This window comes from Equus quagga, chromosome 3 (genome assembly GCF_021613505.1).
Source record: "Equus quagga isolate Etosha38 chromosome 3, UCLA_HA_Equagga_1.0, whole genome shotgun sequence".
NCBI lineage: Eukaryota > Metazoa > Chordata > Mammalia > Perissodactyla > Equidae > Equus > Equus quagga.
In genome coordinates this window covers 1,805,086-1,822,742 of record NC_060269.1, presented here as the reverse complement: position 1 = coordinate 1,822,742, position 17,657 = coordinate 1,805,086, and the positions used below count along the sequence as shown (strand labels likewise).

At 40.5% G+C, this 17,657-nt stretch overlaps 1 protein-coding gene across 2 annotated transcripts in view; it reads right to left on the bottom strand.

Annotated features, from left to right (window-relative positions):
- GSTCD (glutathione S-transferase C-terminal domain containing) overlaps positions 1-17,657 on the bottom strand; it is a 131,835-nt gene that overhangs the window by 11,222 nt on the left and 102,956 nt on the right. For both annotated transcript variants that reach the window (XM_046655618.1, XM_046655619.1), the window contains 4 exons: positions 16,129-16,244; positions 15,927-15,971; positions 13,634-13,762; positions 383-516 (listed from right to left, as the gene is read on the bottom strand). In XM_046655618.1, the coding sequence (XP_046511574.1) occupies positions 383-516; positions 13,634-13,762; positions 15,927-15,971; positions 16,129-16,244 (424 nt within the window). The remainder of the gene's footprint in view (positions 1-382; positions 517-13,633; positions 13,763-15,926; positions 15,972-16,128; positions 16,245-17,657) is intronic.

Genomic DNA, 17,657 nt, shown 5'->3' with positions numbered 1-17,657 from the left:
GAAATAACTTATAAAAGAAGGAGAAGCCAACGTTGGCCCCCAGGCGGGATACGTCCAGGCCCTAAGCTCTAACCCCTACACCTCCTGCCTTTCAGAGGTGAGGACTTCCATTTAGAAGTCCACAGAGAAGGGGTGAGGTTGTCAGATGACTCCTAGATAGACTTGCTTCTAAGTTTCAAGCAAGAGCTGGATCCAGGGGAAACATTCAGGGCAGACATAGAGGAGATCCTCTCTTCCATATGTAAGTTATAAACAACACTTGCCATTGTGCAAAGAGGAAATGAGCTCAAAACCGAGATCTCATTGCCACTTCACATTAAACGAGTTTTGTGTGTTGATGTAATCCCCATACCGGTACCTTAGGTAGAAGACTAAATTTCACCTTTTTGGAAAGCTAAATTTTGAGGTGTTCTGGACGAAACCATAACAGCAAGGGCATGTGACGAAGGAAGCCCGGGTTTTGATGCAGTGCTCAATCACCATGTCCGTTGCCACTCCGCAAGCATGCAACGCCACCTGCAAAACAAAACCGGCCCTCAGCACCGCATTCTTTCTCAACTGACAGCACCACTTAGCCGCCTTTCTCTTTTCACTTTCTGCGAGGACTGATCCTCAGGAGGTTTCAAGTCACCAGAAGAGTATTCCACATAGTTTCAATGGTTCTTTTTTGGACACACCAAAGGACTAGTTAGCTATTTATATTAATTAAGAAAATTAAGCAAGGTTGAAAGATTACAAATGGAACAGTGCAAACGAAGCAATGGAATTCAATGGAAAATCTGACATGATGTTAAATATGGAAAATTAAGATGTACATGTCTAAACAAGTGCTCTTGTTGCTTATAAATTTAGTCCAGTTGTAGCACATGGCAAGAACATGAGACTGAAATCATAATTTCTGGTCTAAAACTCTAGTTGGCTGTGGCATCTGGGGCCACTTAAAATTTAACTTCTTTGGGCCTCAGCCTCCTCAGCTATAAACCAGGTGAACAATACTGACATATCACAACACTGTTGCAACGATTAAATACAAATGTCTTTGACAACACATTTTCAAATGCTGCATGAATATAATGTAATCAGTGTTGTAGAAAACTGATCAAATTATATTTATGTAGCACGTTTTCATATTTATAAAATAACAGTTCTTAACATTACATGACGAACGCATGAACTACTTTCAATGGGTTTATTTATAAAGGAAGGATATGAGTTGGAGTCATGACAAGGGCTTCAATTATTCATGAAAAGAAAAATAGCTCTAAAAATGATTTTAAAATGTTTTCAAAACAAATTCCTTAATTATATCTATACTGTATTACAACCTAAAGTAGACAATTGTGAAAATTATTAGGCTGAATAAAGCAAAATAGGACGCTATGAAAGAAAATCAGATGTGGGGCTCTTGAAAGATGAAACATTTTGTCAGAAAACACTCCCTTTTTCTTCATTTTGTTCTGCACAGCCGCAGGCTGTATTGAGTTGCAACCGCCCTTTCTGGGGACAGGTCCTCAACTTGAGGGAAGGGAGAGGCTTTCTGGGTGAAGAGAAGGAGATTTTCTGGAAATTTCTGGATGTGAAAAAACAAAGGTGTACTGGGAAGAGGAGAGCAAGATCTCTGCTCTCAACCCTCCTCCTGGACCCCCCTCCTTCCACACTTACATCACCTCCACAGAGGTCAATAAGCCCTACGGTTGATTTGCAACCTACAGGATAAACAAAGGGTTAATATCCCTATTATATAACAAGCTCCTAAAAATAAAGAAAAAGCCCAATAATCTAATAGAAAAATGGGCAAGAAATTTGGGCAATTCACAAACAAAACTATGCAAATAAGCCTTAAACCAAGTTGTTCAATACTGCTCAAAATAAGAGAAATAAGTATTTAAACTCCATTAAGATACTACTTGTCACCTATTAGAGTGGCAAACATCCTAACATTTGGTGGCAGTCTGTGGGCTGGGCTGTGGGGACGCAGACACTGTCGTGTGTTGCTGGTGGGAACAGAAACATCATGACCCTGAGGAGAAGGAATTCAGCAATATCCAGCAAAATTATGCGTGATTTGTGACCTCACTTCTAAAAATTTCTTCAAGGGATACATTGGCAAAAATATAAAAAGATTTATGAGGCAATATGTGAAATAGCCACCAAATGGAAACAGGTCAACTTGCCACTGACAGAGGAAACAAACACAACGGAGGAATAAACAGGGGAGCACTCTGCGGCTCTTAAAAGGAATGCGGACTCTCTCTACACATGACCATGGGAGATATTATTAAATGAAACATAATGCCAAAAAATTCTCAACCTATTTTCAGTAATCATTGTTGGGGTTGTGTCTTTAGGGCTCTAATGGGCATACTGTGAGATAAAACAAGAAATATGCTACTGTCATCAGGAAACAGATTTTTTTTTTAGCATAGGAGAAAGAAGAGAGAGAGAGATGAGATAGATGAGTGAGGATAAGTTAAAATCCCATAGTCCCAAATTTAAATTGGAAGTATCAGGATGAACCCATGATGATTTTGTTAAAAAGAAAGTACTGCCTAGCTCAGAGCACTGAAAAACCTAGAAGCAAAGACTGACCCAGTAGCGACGACCATCCCGAGTACCCAGACTGTGGTAATCTAAAGAGCATTTTCCTTTAAAAGAGTTAGAGCTCCATGGAGAAACAGCTGATGCCAGACTCGAGGCAGGAAAGGCACAGAGGAGCTGGACATCTTGTTACAATGAAAGCACGGACGCCATCAAATACTACTGAAGCTGCCTCAGAAAGACTCAGGAGTCAAGCTGGAGAGGTTCCCACCTGACAGAGATGGGACTATCTGAGCATCAGTAAGAATAATAACTGCAATGGATTGAAGTATTTCAAAGAGTAAGCTGATGAGTCAATAATCATATTGAAAAAAACCTAACTGGTCACTTTTGGTAGAAAATCAACTCACTTTGAAAACTGGAAAATATAGGACAAGAACCAAGTTTTATGCGGCCCTTCCTATGTGACCTGATCCTCAGAATAACCAAGCAGTTGACAGAGGAAAGTAAATGAAGCCAGAATGATACAATTAGAAGAATATCATCATTTTGCAATCCCTATTGAAATAAGGGAGCTGAGGCAATGATCACAAATGCAGCCAACATCACATGAGAGATGGCCAGACATGGCGCCTGCTGCTGGAGCACACCACCCCCACGATGCAGTTACCCCAAAGTGAGCCTGATGGGAGTGTGCCTCTACAGTCTTGATCTAACTACCAATTTCTGGGCAATATGGGGAAAAGGGTGACACCTGGAACAACACTGGGGGGTGCAATCAGCAAAATCCACAGTCTGGGAAAGTTGGAAGGAGAAATGACATGGTGACGTAGACAAATTGCAAGGAACAAAAGAGGCAGGGAGGGTGTGGTCACACAACGATTCCCTAAAGACGTCCACGTCCTAATCCCTGGAACCTGTCAGCATGGCGAAAAGGATTCCTGCAGCTGTGACTGAAGTTAGGGACCTGAGAATAGCACCATTATTCTGGATTACATAGTGGGCTCAATCTAATCACTCGAGGCCTTAAAAGTAGAGGACTTTCTCAGGCGGGAGGAGAAGGGACAGAGGAAAAGTCAAAGAGGTCTGGAGCATGAGGAGGACGTGACCCACCACTGCTACCTTCATGGTGAAGGAGGCCGTGGGCTGGGAAACGTGGGTCCCTCTGGAAGCTGAGCCAGCAAGGGAGCAGGAAGCGCAGCCCCACAGCCACAGTGAACTGAACGCTAACACAGCCTAAATGACCTTGGAAGTGGATCTCCCTCCCTCCAGGTGAGAGCCACGCCAAGCCGACACCTCATTTTCACCTAATGATGCCTGCAACAGAGAGACCAGCTGAGTCCACCCAGAATTCTGGTGGCAAAACACACGTAACATCCGATTTTCCATCTCCCCTACTTTCAAGTGTGTCGTTCAGTAGCATTAAGTCAGCTTGCTGCCAAGCCCACCTCCAGAACTTCTTCATCTTGCAAAACAGAAACTCTGCACCCACTGAACAACTCCCCTTTTCTCCCCACCCCAGGCCCTGGTAACCACCACTGTACTTTCTGTCTCTGTGCCTGTGACTACCTTTGATACCTCAAATAAGTGGAATCACACAGTACTTGTCTTTTTGTGACTGGCTTGTTTTACTTGGCAGAAGACCCTCAAGATTCATCCATGTTGTAGCATGTGATAGGACCTCCTACCTTATTAAGGCTGAATAATATTCCACTGTATGGATGGACCACATTTTGTTTAGCCATTCACCCATTAATGGACATTTGGGTTGTTTCCCCTTCTTGACAATTGTGAATGTGGGTGTGCAAATATCTAAGTAGGTACTATTTTAAGATGAGGAATTGAGGCCCAGAGAGGTTGTTCCAGGTCATATAACAAATTAAGGACCCCAACTCAGACAGTTTGGAGCCTCTATCCTAGAGAACTACTCTTTACAAATACACTCCCTCTCATTTTCTTCACCTCCTTGGTCCTACTATCTTCTGAAATTACACCACCACAGGGAACTAGCACGTATTCAGTATCTGCTAGACGTCAAAATCTTTACAAAGATTGTTAAAAATTTTATCACATTTCTTTTTCTTAATTTAATACTTTCAGTAGCTCTTATTATCTCTATTTGCACTAACATGTCCAAAGTCACCTAGCCACAAGCGTTCCAGATGAACTCTGAATCCAAGTCTGACTCCAAAGCTCACACATCTTTCCATCATATCATGCCCTGCCTCCCCAACCAGCCTCTTTGGAACTGGAAGGAACCTTAGAGATCATATTTTTTTAACAAAGAATTTCTAGATATCACTATTAGGTTCACCACTGACTTATGAGAAAAAGGAATGGAATACATGCTAGTCACACACAGAGGAAGTGACAAAGGAAGGAAGGGACAAAGATAATTACATCCACTTGTTATTTTTCTTAAACCACTGCTATCCACAGTAACTTGTATGAAATCTAATTTCTAATTACATTTCAAGCACTTGACCCAGAGAGTTTGTAATACATTACACACAGGATAGACAGATTTATTAATGTAATACACAGTGGACAGATTTGATAACTGCAGAAAGAGCATCAAACATAAACTATGAGAATCTAACAAAGGGTAACATTCTGGGGAAAACACATGTAATCAGTGTTTAGCTGACATCATAGCAAACAAGTGTTTCACTGACCCAAAGAATTCAGAATGTGGTTCTCAAATAATGAGTCTTATCTATCCCTTTCTCTGTATATGCACTGAATCTAATAAAAGATAACAACTGAAGCTGTAAACTTATCCACTGCCCAAGGTAATGCATATTCCAAAGTAAATGTAAATATTATGTGTCCAGAAATATGCTGGAGAATTCGTGGACTATAAATTAAGGGCCTTTCTCCTACATTTTCTTGCCTCGATTAATCCATACATCATAAAAGTTCTACGTACAATACTTATCCTATCACATAGTCACCAAAATAAAACTGAACACCCAAGAAACCTCAATCCACATATCTTTGTCATATGTGGTGGTAAATAAATGAAACTAATCCTCCCTCAGTCTCATAATGTCTCGAATTGGCAGACTCAAGACAAGGCAAGACCAGACTAGACAAACTGATTCAACAACTTTTCATTCTTAGGGAACAAAAAGAATCTGTTGATTCTTCTCTAAGAGAATATATTTTGATAAAGAGTATATGCTGATTTTTAATATAAGGTGTATTTTGAAATACAATAAGCCTATGCTTTAGTCACACCCAAAAAACTAAGCTAGTGCTACATGTACTTGTGAATCTAATTTGTTTTTTGAGATTCATTTAACACTTACTAGCCTTTTCCTAGCCCAAACTATGCACACAGGTGTTGTTATTCCCCATCTTACTAAAAGGCTCAGTGGCTGGTACGAGATCACAACTGCTGAAGCCAAGATTTCAACTCAATCTGACACAGAACTGTACTCTCCTCCATGTCCCCCATCCACTCTTTTAGACGGGGCGTGAACAGAAGTCACTGCTGGACCCTCGTCCCAGCTCTCACAGTAGCTTGCTGCCTTCCTCTTCCCGTCTCGGAGCCTCAATGTCTCCATCTGTGAAACGAGAAGGTTGAACTGAATGAACTCTACATTCGCCCCAGCCCAATTATGCTCTGAGCCCCTGTCTCCCCAAGAAGGACTCTGACCTGGATATCTTAGACAGAAGCAGGTTTGTCCCAACTGTGTACTCATGTTCCCCTTCTTTAAAAACTTTTGTGCAATTATATATATAGGTAAGTGGCTTTAAAATTCAAATAATGCTAAAAGGCATGTAATTACAAAAAGAGTCTCTTGGTCCGTACACACTCCTCTATCCCTGAAAGGAAGTCTGGTGACCAACGTTAACGCTTTTCAACTCGTGGGTGTTCTCTCCTGAAACCCACCTCTGTTTTTGTATATAGTAAAAGTATATATTGCGATCTCTTGATTTGTAGATACCAGACATTATCTATTGATTTTCTGTATGGGAGATGAGGATTTTTTTTCACATTTATAGAGCCCTTTCCTTTTTCTCATCCTATTAACATTATCGCCTCGAATCTTCAGTGAAGTGCGGACGCAGTGTTCTCATCACTGTCGCTGTGGAGACACGTTCACGCTGCACCAAGTGTGCTGCAGGCCCAAGACTTTCCCTGCCCCCTCATGCTGGACCCACGCATTCCTCTCTATCTGCTCTCTTCTTTTAGTGAAGCACGTCTTCCAGTAGTTCCCCGATAGACATTTTCTTGAGACTGAAATCTTCATTACTTTCATACATGATTGATGGAATTTTAGATTGAAAATTTCCCTTTAGAATTCTAAAGGCTTTGCTTCACTGTCTTCTAGCCTTCCTCATGGCTATTGAGAAGTGTGATGGCATTTTGATTACAAAGTTTTCACATATGACCTTTTTTTTCCTCTATGGAAACTGTAAGGAACTTCTTTTCATCCTTGGTGTTCTGAAATTTCACAACAATGTGCCTTGGTTTAGCTCATTTTTCAAGTGGGCTTTTTCAATCAAGAGACATACCTCCTTCATTATTGACACATTTTCTTATATTAGTTCTTTGATATTTTCCTCCCACCATTTTCTTAGATTTTCTACTTGTTTTTTTTATTTTGGTGAACGTGTTTTTCATTCCCAAGAAGTTTTCTTGTTCTGATGGCTCATTTCTTCTCTCTTTCGTTAATGCAATCTTTTCTGAGCTCCCCCAGTGTAAGGTCCTTTGCCACGTGTGTTGCTTTGCCTCTGTCTTCTGTTTTGAGAGTTTCCCATGTTTGATATTCCCTGGCTGTCAGTTCATATCAGAGAGCAGAGCACTAAAGCTGACTAGGTGCTCTGAAGGAAAGGCTTGCAGACCTTTGGGCTTTGCCATGTGTGTTGCTGTGCCTCTGTCTTCCGTGTTGAGAGTCTCCCATGTCTGATGCTTCCTGGCTGTCAGTTCACATCAGAGAGCAGAGCACTAAAAAGCTGACTAGATGCTCTGAAGGAAAAGCTCACAGACTGGCGGACTTCATTAGGGGGTGGGCTTTCAGGTGAACAGCTATTTTTTTTTATGCTTTTTGGTGAGGAGATTGGCCCTGAGCTAACATCTGTTGCCAATCTTCCTCCTTTCTTCTTTTTCTCTCCCCAGAGCCCCCGTACCTAGTTTTATATCCTAGTTGCAAGTCCTTCTAGTTCTTCCACATGGGATGCCGCCACAGCACGGCCTCATGAGCAGTGTGTAGGTCTGCACCGAGGATCCAAACTGGCAGACCCGGGGGTGCCGAAGGGGAGTATGTGAACTTAACCACTTGGCCACAGGGTTGGCCAGTTTTTTTAAATTACAGCTATAATATCTTAGTTCTCTTCTCTGGGGACAGTGCTGATGCTGCAGAGGAGAATCTTTGAGTCCCCTTGCTTGAGGAGACGGGTGAAGGGGCCCAGAAGAGAGCCACTGCTCAGGTTCTCACTCAGTCTCGTCTGCAGAATGGCACATCACCTCCACCCTCCTCTGTGCCCCATATCCCTGTAGCTGGAGTATCTCTAGCACAAGTTCTTGATAGAATAAACTTCCGGTCTCTTGCAGGAGTTGGGGAGAAATAGTTACTTGTCTACACAAGATGGGGTGGGAATCTGGGTCTCTCAATAATATTTTTAATTGAACAAGATTTCAGCCCCTAACTCTGCCTCCAAGATTTCTGGTGTCCTGAGTCCCTGACGTTTCCTGGAATTCTGTGGCAAAGTGATTTCTTGCTTCCCGATAGTGTCTTGCCAACCCTCAGCCTGATTTAAGTTTGGTCTCCCTCTTCTCTGCTCGGTAATTTACCACTCTTCCTTCTGCTTTCTGCCTTCACATACTGGGGTTCAATTTATAGAATGTTGAACACAACTTCATCAGAGATGGAGAATGATTTTTCTGATTCTTGTTCTCCTTGTTATTTGGGTTCTGATTTTTCTTGGGGAGAAGGGGGTTGAAATACCTCTGTCTGCCTCCTTCATCTGGGAAGTCCTCCATTTTGTCTTAATGATATTTTAAAATTGTGTTTGCAGAGTATATAATTTCTCAAGTTCTGTAGCTTTTAAAACAAGGATTATATAAGTTACTCATTGCAAGTGTTACTGAATTACATTCTATAATTGCACAAGCTTTCTCTAATTGTACACTAACATATATGACTAGCAATGAGCTTGTAATTAAGCACTCAGCACTGATAATCATAAACAATCATATGAACATTGTTGTGGCTAAAATATAAAAAAGTAAATACAGATAACTCAAAAATAAACTACTCTGAGATTTTGACATATATTGACAAATAGAAAATACGCACCAATACTGTTAGAAATCAATACCTTATCACTTGGTTGAGATGACTCTATGTTATTGTTGGTGGGCAGGCTGTTTAAAATTGACACAGTTTTTGTTTCTAATGCAAAGTATGTTTTTCCATAGTATTGTTTCCATAAGACCTTTCCATAATATTGTTTGATAACAAGGTTTTTGTATTATTGTTTGAAAGCACAGGTATTAATATGCACTGTAAATTAGGTCTTAAAAAAGTATAATTCTGGGGGCTGGCCCCGTGGCCGAGTGGTTAAGTTCACGCGCTCTGCTGCAGGCGGCCCAGTGTTTCGTTGGTTCGAATCCTGGGCGCGGACATGGCACTGCTCATCAAACCACGCTGAGGCAGCGTCCCACATGCCACAACTAGAAGGACCCACAACGAAGAATATACAACTATGTACTGGGGGGCTTTGGGGAGAAAAAGAAAAAAAAAAAAAAGTATAATTCTGCAAAATAAATTTTCACAATAATGAGGATTATTGATCCTACACTAGATGAGAAGGCAATAACAAACCTCTTTAGAAAAATAGCCTTAAAAAGTCCACTTTTAGAGTCATCTTTGTAAGTTACCCTTTACTGTTTCAGTTTGGGCTGCTATAGAAAACTGCCACAGCGTGGGGGCTTACACAGCAAACGTGTGTGTCTCCATCTCTCGGGGTGGGAAGCCCCAGGTCAAGGTGCTGGCAGGCCAGGTGTCTGGTGAGGCCCCTTCTTGGTTGTCATGGTCACCTGCTTATTGCCACTTCATGTTGGAGAGCAGAGGGGAAGCAAGCTCTCTCCTCCCTCCTTACCAGGGCATGGATCCCACTCAGAGAGCTCCACCCTCACCAGCCATCGCCTCTCAATGCCACCACATCAGGGGTTAGGAACTCAATATAGGAAGCGTTTTTGCGGGGGAGCGAGACACAAACATTCAATCCATAACATACTCAGTTCAGGGTCATGCAGCTGCATCTAATTCAAACTGGAAGGAAAAACTTTCCTTAATGTTTTTTACTTTTGAAAAGACTTTTGTATTTTCCTCAGGACATTAGTAGTCATTATAATCAACATCAGAATAAATCAATCAGAAGGTATTTCTTCTATAATAATCCAATACTTCTTCTGAAAGAAATCATATATATATATGTGATCTGTGTATCATATATGTTCAGAATTCTTTTCGACACCGTGTAGTAATCCTTAGGGTCTAGGAGCCCTTCTTGACTAAACAAGCTATGTATCTATCTATAAAATAGTAAACACTTGCATTTATTTCATCTATCTTTATTGCTTATATTATTATGAAAATAAAAATAACTACATGTTAAATTTGGAATATTTGAAAATAATAAAGAAAAATATTGTTACATGTTATACAGAGATAGCCACCTTTAAAAAACATATAGTAGCATAATTTCCTCCCATCCTTTTTTTTTTTTAAAGATTTTATTTTTTTCCTTTTTCTCCCCAAAGCCCCCCCATACATAGTTGTATATTCTTCATTGTGGGTCCTTCTGGTTGTGGCATTTGGGACGCTGCCTCAGCGTGGCTTGATGAGCAGTGCCATGTCCGTGCCCAGGATTCGAACCAACGAAACACTGGGCCACCTGCAGCAGAGCACGCAGACCTAACTACTTGGCCATGGGGCCAGCCCCACCTCCCATCCTTTTTAATGCAGTTTTTACACGGTTGAGATGACATTGCAACAGAGTAAGGAGAGGTCGAACTTGTGGAGCACTTCCTAAGCTCCAGACAACCTGCCAAGCACTTCACACACAATGTATCAGCACCCATGGCCAGGTGTGCAACAGATGGGAAACTGAGCGTGAGTGAGCTTCATGGCCAAGGCCATACAGCTGGTAAGGGGCCAGGTTCACTGTATCAGCACCCAGGGCCAGGTGTGCTACAGACGGGAAACCGAGCACGAGCGAGCTTCATGCCCAAGGCCATACAGCTGGTAAGCGGCCGAGTTCACTGTATTAGCACCCAGGGCCAGGTGTTCCACAGACGGGAAACTGAGTATGAGTGAGCTTCATGCCCAAGGCCATACAGCTGGTAAGGGGTCAGGTTCACTGTAGCACAAGTTTGACAAGTATACTCTTAACCATTACATTTATACAATTTTCTTTGTTTACCATCATAACTAAATCTTCATGTTATTAACAAATCCTTGCAACTACCATGTAAAAGAAAAATTTCAAAGCTCCTGTAGGATTAGGTCCAGCTCACTGAAGCCTTGCAGTCAAGGAGTAATAATATTTTAAAAGTCTCTGTAAATTTTAAGAGTGAAAATGGAATATCATTGTTGTTGAAGTTAAAATGTATTTGCCTACTAGAGACTTTGAATGCTTTTATATGCTTATTAGGCATTTATTTCTAAAGAAATTATTTCTCAAATAAGCACAATGTCAACTGTAAACTACAGAATGACTATTGGAACACATGCAGTCTTATGTCATTGACTCTGGTATACAGGAGTGGTAGAGAAGGTGGAGGCATTGGAAGACCTCGTTGAAAAATCTGAAACTATTTAGATTTGTTCTCTTTCATTGTTTCAAATTAAACTAGTTTAATAAAGTTAGCAAATCTATTCATTTTCACCTGATACCAGTTGCATTAATGGAGATAAGACAAACAACTAGTATTTCAATTCTTATCTATTTGTTTAAAGTTCCTAAAGATGGCTGGTCCTAAGACTTTAAAATTCTCTCCTTAAAATTTGTTTACATCATTAATTTTCAGATCTAAAGAAAAAACAGTAAAAGAAAAAGGCATTTACTAAGCAAAGGTAAATGCCAACCAAAGCCTTATGTGAAATACTACAGAATCATGCATTAATGCAGTTTTAATGCATTTCCAATACCTGGTTATTCTGATTTCCTCTCTAAATTCACTATTTCCACTGGAACCTATTTAATACAAGAATTAGAGCCACTGATGCATTTAGTTTGATTTATCTAGTGACAATATCCCAATTATCCTCCTAGGCAAACTATTTTCTTGAGAATAAATCTAATTTTGGTTTAATACTCCAGGTAATTTTAACTCATTTTCTGTATATCTTGACAACAGTAATTATGAAAGAAAAAAACTATTATGGATATATTATTATGAAATGCAGAGAAAATATCACTTCCAAAAAGACATACATAGTTTTAGTAGGTGTTCATGAACTATGACCTTGAAAGTTACAAGAATATGCCAGAAATCATTAGCACCTCCAAGCCACAGAAGGGTAGAAGCCTGTGGCTGACAGGCCGGGAGTTCTGTGATTTGAGAGGTGGTGGGTGGGCAGCAATATCCTGCTCCCTGATACCTCCTGCCTGGAGCGCTGGTAGATGGGCACTGGCTTCATGACTCATTTCACGGGAGAACTTTAACCTTTACCTCAACGTTTATGTGAAATTTAAGCTGTACTAAGTATGTACTTAATTTGAATTTGCTGGATCAGATGTCTACCTTCTCCTGAATTTCCTAATTAGCAGTCACCTGATTAACAGTCTACTTCTCTATGGAGGCATGGCATGAGATAACCAACCTGGATCATGTCTACAGAGGAAACAACTGAATACATTTTAGGCTGTAAGAAAAATAACAATCAACCCCACGAATTTGCAGAAGTCGATATTTAAGAAATGAACTTCATAGAACATAAATCAGAAGTACTACAGAAGGTCTGAGCTTCTGAAGATGGACAAGAGTGTCACCTGGACAAGCCCATCATGTCTGTCACGTGAACATACACAGCTGGGGACAACCTTCCTGCAGACTGAGCTGGCAAATGTACCAAAAGACCTAAAGGATGCATAAGACATCCATCATGGCAATGATTACGTTACAACAAGAAAAAAAAAGAAACCAGAAGAATGATTAGGGAAAAGTTTTATGACAATATTCAGTTAGAGGCGAGTCTACGTAGGATGGCCTCAACAAGGCTAACATGTGTAAGTATACATTTGTACGTGTGCACAAAAATATAAAGACCAAAGGTTTTTGACAGTATTTATCTCTCAGTAGTAGGAATACCGGTGATTCTTTATATTATTCTATATGTTTCTATTTTGAGTATATAGTCCTATAAAAATAAAAAAAAATTATTTGAAACAAATACAAGGACCAGCAGCAACACTAACATCTTAATGAAACTCAAATTGCACCAAAGCGTGCAATCTGGGGTTTAGATGACCTGGCAGAAGCACATATCTTAGGTCTTTTTAGTAATATTAAACAATAAGAATTTGATCTGAAGGTTTTATAAACATGACCAATATACTTTCTGTCTCTTGGAAGCTAAAAATACATGTAGATATAAAATTCTAGCTAAAGAAAACATTACTGAAAGGCAACTCTAGCGTTTCCAGGTTACTAACAAGCTATTTTTTTAAATTATCTTCTTTCTTTTTCTTTTCTCTCATTATCTTCTAAAAATGTACTATAAACCAAGGGATGTTATCTTCATTAGAAATCATTCATTTGTTCATTCATTCAGTTAGTAACTATTTTTAAGCACTTGCTACGTGTCAAACATTGTTTCAGGCACCGGGGATGCTGAATAAATAAAATAAGGTTCTTGTCTGCTAGAGGAGCCAGTGTTATCTCCAGCAGGTAACAATGAAGTGATAGGAATGAAACAGCATTCATTAATACACTATACTTTATAGAGAGTAGAAAACAAAAGTTATAATGTCTCTGTTTAACAAAGAACATAAAAGTATCTCTTTTACTTAGTCTAAGGAGTGTATTTTTTCTTATTTAGTTAATTAAAGAAATTGAAACTGCTTGATTACTTACCCCAATATTAAACAGCCCCGTAAAATACTCCATATTTGCTTGAATGAACCAAATGTTGCTTAACCCTAGTTCGTCACTTCTCTTCTTAGCACGAATTAATGATAATTCCTTGTTTTCTATTAATGTAACCTAGATTTCACCAAGGAAACAACAGTATATTCAGTAACATAATTCAGACATTAGGGCAAAGTACTATTACTGTATTTCATAGCTTTAATAATGTAGGACATATTACATTGATTCTTATCCTGTGCCAGGAAGTATGCCAGATAACGTGGTACCAAAATGGTCAAGGTCCTTGAGCTGATGAAGCTGGCAGATGAGGTGGTAGAAGGGAAATGGGCAACTGTCACACAGTGACGAGAGTTCGATGAAAGATTCTCATGTGTCATCAGAGTGCTAACTCGATGACTGGGGCAGGTTTCAGTCATTTAACATGGAGAAATAACACTTTAACTGAGGCCTGAACAATGACTAGAGATTAGCTGGGGGAAGGAAGGAGTGTTTCAGGCAGAGACAGAAACATGTGTGAGCCCCAGGTGAGAAACACACGGTGTGACTGAAGAGGTGGCAGTGTGTGGCGGGGCTGTGGGCAGGAGGACAGGGTGTGGGGGCGGGGATGAAGCTGGAGAGGTAAGGGAGCAGACAGCATGTGGGAAAGAAGGCTCAGCAGCTGCAGTGTACAGTACGGATTGTGGGGCAGGCGGAAGGCGCAACCACTAGGACACTCTCACAGTATCCAGGCCAAGGGAGGTAGGGTAAGACCCCTGGTGCAGATGGAGAAAAGTGGGCAGAGTCACTTTCATACTATCATTCCCACTTCTACCCTTTTATGCTTCTCTTTATGGAAAAATCCTGGATCACGGTGCATGAAAAACCTGTCAGAGCCTTGGTGTCAGAGGCTTTCCAGACTTTATTCTAGCCAAGACCTCCCTTCTCCAGGTTCAACGTCTCTAATCTTCCAGGAGAACTGTTAGGAAGGGAAAACAAGACACTACCTTCTCGACTCTGCTTCTCCAGGATCCTACTTTACGAGCTTTCTTCCTCTTACACCAACTATGAAATTGTTGCCTTCCTTAATAATAAAACACCTGCCTGTTCCTCCCAGGATTCCTTATTTATTTGCTCTTCGTTCTCTAAGAAAGGAAAAGAATAACCACCCCGCCCTGCATCCTTCCCTTACATGTCATCTGGCCAGTCTATGAGTTCTTCCACATATTTTTCTTCTGGAAGTAGTCACTGTAATTATTTTGCATCTTCCAGAGAGCTCACAAGCAAAGAATCTGCCCCAGGTCAATTTGTATTAAAAAAAAAGGACATCAAATTCTAGATTTTCATGTTAAAAGATGGTCACCATGAAGAACTGATTTAATATTGCAGAAGAGTAAAAACAGCACAAACTGCCAACAAACGGTGGCAACAACTGGATAAATTATGGTACATTTACATAAAAACACATGGAGTCACTAAAACATGATGATTCTTAAAACTATTTGCAACAGGGAAAAACATTTACGATGCAATATTCAGTGAAAGCAGGTGACTAAAAGTGTATTTGCATTTTTAGAATCTGCAACAATAAGCATCCACATGGACAATGACCTAATGAGACCATGGGGAGAAAAGCATTTGATGGCTCAGTCTGATAGATTTGTTTTTGTTTTTTTTCTTTAAAAAGTTTTATCATTGATGTTGCAATTTTGATACAATGGATGAAAATCAGGATACCAAGAGAACATGCTCAGTAAGTTTCAGAAGCTAGTGTTTCTAGTATAAAATTATGTTGAAAATAAACCAGTTTCATCACAGTTATTTTATTTATCATTGGAATCGGTATTTCTTCTAAAAAATTATTTTAAAATATAATCTTTTTATAAAAATTGAAAACCGTGGTAATTTACTTTTTCCCTTAAGATTCTGAACATTGGAAGTTTACTTCAAAGAAAAAAGAAAATGCCTGTGCCTTGCATTTGACCTGGGTGATTGATTATAAACTCAAGGAACAGAGACAAGCCAGACGTGGCTACCTGAATTGTGTGGTTTTCTGGTGTTGTCTTCTGTTTTGTTTTTTTTTGTTTTTGGAAACAAAGACTGCCCCTGAGCTAACATCTGTGCCAGTCTTCCTCTTTTTGTATGTGGGATGCCACCACAGCATGGCCTGATGAGCTGTGTGTAGGTCCATACCCGGGATCCAAACCTGTGAACCCTGGGCTGCCAAAGCAGAGCGTGTGAACTTTGCTGTGCTGTGGGGCTGGCCCCCCGTGTTTCCTTTTATCTCTGATTCAAACTGTACCTGGCATGACGGCAGCATGTGAGCAAGGACAATCCCGACGTGGCCCTGAGAGGCAGAAGAAGAAACAAGTTAACGCTGTCCCTCAGGCTTCTGCTCACTCTGTGGTGACAATCTTGCCAAATACAAACACGACCCTGACTGGAGCACATTTAAGTCACAGAGTCATGGAAATGCCAAGGAGAACACAGGAGAGCCATAATACCCCGCCGCTGCAGAAGTCCACGATCCTGTCCCCAGGCCTGGCCTGATGTGTCACCACGTAGACTAGGTTGTTCAACTGCTGCTGCTTCCTCAGCGCTCGGTCACTGGACATCTTCCCTGGAAGCACAGAGAGGAAGAGCGTGGAGCGCCACGTACTGTGATGGATGGAGAAGATGCTTGTAGAGCAGACCCCGCACACAGGAGGGGAATGCATACACCAACGACAAGTTCCCTATAACCCACCACGAGAGGGCGAGGGGCCAGAACCCTAAGATAAACCCTATTTTTGCATATTTCTACTTTTATTCCTATCCAAGTTTTCTTCCATTGACAGAAAAATCTATGAAAAGATGTCTTCTAAACAGAGGAAACAGCAAGTGAAACATTAAGTTCAGAGTCTTAAACAAGGAAAGTGTTCAATAAATGTCTGCTGGATGAACAAAAAGGAACAGCAACAGTCTCCTCCCTCTAGCCCTCTCAGAGACACACGGTAGAGATCACCCGGTTCAACACATTGCTCAAGTCCCCGTGGAAAACAGAGCTCTATAATCAGTGAAAACATTTTTATCATCTACCTGGCACTTCCCTGAACTCTCAGCTCTTCTGGTTAGACACCTGGAACACAGGTGTCACCCTGTCTGAAACACATCAGTGGTTACCGGAGTTAGAGAGGAACTGGATTTTCTCATTTCTGCTTTGAAGTTTCCTTTCCTCATGAGTCAGATACAGAAATTTAATGCAATTAGAGATTAAAGATAGGGCATTTCCAAGTACAAAATGCCTTCGGCCTAGTAGCATGAAAACATCTTAACTTTCCTTTCAAAACCACTAGTTAAGTTCATGAAAATATCTTCAGAAGAATGAATGAAATTACTTGTTTTTACATATTTTAAGTGCATGTTTTATAAGAGCAAGATTAAGAAAATGTAAGAGAGCAGATTTCAGCGACATAGATAAAAGGAGAAACCCAGATAATCTTTTTGGCTTGATCAAAAATTATTTACAGGGCCGGTCCCGTGGCCGAGTGGTTAAGTCCGAGCACTCCGCTTCGGCGTCCCAGGGTTTTGCTGGTTCAGATCCTGGGTGCAGAGATGGCACTGCTCATCAGGCCTCGTTGAGGCGGCGTCCCACATGCCACAACTAGACGATCCACAACTAAAATATACAACTATGTAGTGGAGGGATTTAGGGAGAAAAGGCAGAAAGAAAGAAAAAAAAAGATTGGCAATGGTTGTTAGCTCAGGCGCCAATCTTTCAAAAAAAAAAAAAATCGTTTACAGATACCAAGGTTTCCCTGCTCCATTTTCACAGAAAAATAGCATGGCTTTTTTCTTTTCTTCTCTTTCCTGTTTTCCTTCTTTCTTATGTTACTAAATTAAATAAAAACATTGGGAAAATTTCATTTTAGGAAAAAACAGAAAATATGGATATAAAAGATCTATAGGAGAAACAAAGATCCATAAACTCATCATTCAGAGGCAATATTTTTGTATATATTTACTTCCAGCCATACGCATAAATTCAAAGTTT